Source organism: Rosa rugosa, chromosome 7, assembly GCF_958449725.1.
Source record: "Rosa rugosa chromosome 7, drRosRugo1.1, whole genome shotgun sequence".
Taxonomy (NCBI): Eukaryota; Viridiplantae; Streptophyta; class Magnoliopsida; order Rosales; family Rosaceae; genus Rosa; species Rosa rugosa.
Window position 1 is genome coordinate 28891395 of NC_084826.1, and position 2691 is coordinate 28894085.

General features: G+C 39.9%; 1 protein-coding gene across 1 annotated transcript; it reads right to left on the minus strand.

The window, feature by feature from the left end:
• Positions 1 to 336: 336 nt before the first annotated feature.
• On the minus strand, positions 337 to 2380 carry LOC133721364 (probable glycerol-3-phosphate acyltransferase 3). Its single transcript, XM_062147953.1, has 2 exons — positions 1609 to 2380; positions 337 to 1412 (listed from the first exon to the last, which is right to left on the minus strand). The coding sequence occupies exons 1-2, from the start codon at positions 2323 to 2325 to the stop codon at positions 510 to 512; spliced, it is 1620 nt and encodes a 539-aa protein (XP_062003937.1). The 5' UTR covers positions 2326 to 2380; the 3' UTR covers positions 337 to 509.
• Positions 2381 to 2691: the final 311 nt, after the last annotated feature.

The window sequence follows — 2691 nt, forward strand, 5'->3', positions numbered from 1 at the left end:
ATCTTTTGGTTATTTACTGAAATTTTTTTTTATCAGATAAATAACTCAAATGCTACCACTAGTCTTTCATGAGTCTTATAAGTATCATGATAAAAATTTAATATTATTATTTAAAATTTAAGAATATTCATATAATAAACATATCAGACTGGTGGAACGGATATCCATTAATTAGCAGGATACGGATTTGGATTGAGTTATTAACGATCCGCAATGTTATCGAGTCAGGTTGATTTTAGTTGTTAATTAGTATACTGATTCAGATTTAGGTCGCTCCACTCCAAACCTGATATATTTACAGGGCTACCTACAAGCTTATTAATTTAGTAGGGAAGCAGTCTATAAGAAGTATATTTTTTTTCAGTTGAAAATTAAAAACAAAAACGATATTATGCTTAGACAAAAAAATTGTATACACGAAAAACAGAAAAAAAATATATAAAATTTGTCGTGGTTGAGCTGAACGGAAAGAATTCCCCGACCCCAAAAAGTTATGCTCATAATTTTCTTCATGCAGTTTTACAACCAGCTTTGCCTTCATTTCCTGCCAAAGTCAAGTACTTCTCTCTCCTTGTAAGCTCTGTACATTCAAACCCCAAAACCTTACCAAGCTCCCTTTGGACGTAGTTAGCCACATCAAACCTCGACGTCGACCCATCACGACACAAGGACACTTCCGATGACACCTTCTCCAGCAACTGCACGGTGTAGATCGGTGAAGGGTTGAGGAGGAAGAAGACCGGATCCAGACTCTTGAGCCCACCAGCCGTCGTACCATGAAACATGCTAACGTGGCAGTCAACCGCAACGGGGACAATTTCATCACTTACTTCTGAAAACAAGGGGCTGAACCTGAGTAGGTAGGGCTCACGACATGTCGTTCCTTCGGGGCAAACCACCAGGTCCCCTTTACTCAACAACCTTTCCATCATATCCTGATCTTGCTGTCGATTTCTTGTTAATCGGACGGTCTTGATCGGAGCTAGTATCTCCGACATTTTGCTTAGACTGTACGTAACCGCATAGAGATTTTTCCCCAGTGCGAAACATAAGTACATAGGGTCTAGTAGTGTTCTATGGTTACAAACGTAGAGGACGCCTTTGGGCTTATCGTTTGGAAGTCGAGGGTCCTTTTGAACGAGGCTTTCAGTTTGTGGCGTCCTAACCGTCAGCCGCAGACCGGTGAAGGCGAGCAGAGGAGACGACACTTCGTAGGGAAGCGATATGCCGAGGAGGATTCTGACGACTACAAGTACAAACCCAACTGGGGCCCACATGAAGATTGCTACAGTTTCTAGTGGCGTTGGTTTGAGAGCGAGTCTGCCATCATGGAAGATGAGTTTCTTTGGGTACTTCTCTTTGGGCAGGTTCTTCCAGCTCCTCTTATCAGAGCTTCTCACTCGGTAAACATCCTGCCGTAAAAAGACATCGAGCAATTTTAATTAACATTACAATTAATCTACTAGAAATTTACATCAAAATGATTAGGGGTTTAAGATTAAAATCATCCATGCACTTGTGTCAAGGAAACACAGTGTGTGATCAGTGAATCAATATCAATCAGCTTCCATGAAAATTTTGAATAATTTGATGTATGTATGTATGTACCTTGCAATAAGAGAATATTGGGTCATCAAGACGTTGGTTGAAGGAAGTAATGCCAATTATATCCGAGCTACCCATTTTGTCGTGTCCACCATGTTCTTCCAGGATACTCAAATTAGTCTTCTTCTTTTCTTCCATGAGACCCAAAAAGTATCCACCAAACACCTTTAGCTCCCTCCCAATCACCACATCAATCTCCAGATAGTCTTTCAAGAAGGTCTCGATCAAAACTTGAGGAAGATTACTGACGCCAACTTTCTTTTTCCCAGCTCTCTGAAGCACCTCAAAGCTTTCTAACCCAACATCTTCTAAGAAGAACTTAGGCAACACAGCTCTTCCAATTCTGAAGCTCTCCTTCTTAATCCCAAAGAAGCAGACCATGACCATGATTTTCAACCCTACTTCTTCACTGACCAAGAACATAAGAGGGTACAAAAGAAAAAGAACAAAGGCCCTTAATAGACTTCCAGCCTCAAAAGCCACAAGCATGAAGTAGGGGAACAAAGAAGAGGATTTCAGCAAAGCTTCTTCCATGTTGAAGATGATGAGAGATAGGTTCTTGAGGTCTGGGTATCTATGGGCAAAATTATCAAATGCGTGTATATGACTTTTGGACTGGCTTGCATGGCTGTTGCTAGCACTTCTCTGAAAACGTTTGGATTTCCGAAAGAAAATGCGATATAGAAAGAAAAATGGCTTGAAGAAAAAGGGCTTGGGCATTTTGATTTAGAATGTTTCTAGCTCCACTATTAGAGGTCGCATATATATGTGACCTTAGAACTACAAAAAAGCTATTTTTATAAAGTAGGGGATACAACTATACCCTCAAGCTTTCCTTTTATTACAACTAACGAATTAATATACCCTTAAGCTCTCCTTTTATTGCAACTAACTAATTAATAATAGCGTTCTATCTTACATCAATAACCCGAAAAAAAATAAAAAAATGCAAAAACAAATATATAAATCTGCTAGCCAGAGTTGTCCATGCATGCATGCAGCTTCATGGTAGCAGGCCAACACTTACTGCGTTGAAAACCTCCATTATGAGGGCTGGTCAAAGGTCAACATTGATGGTGCTTACCC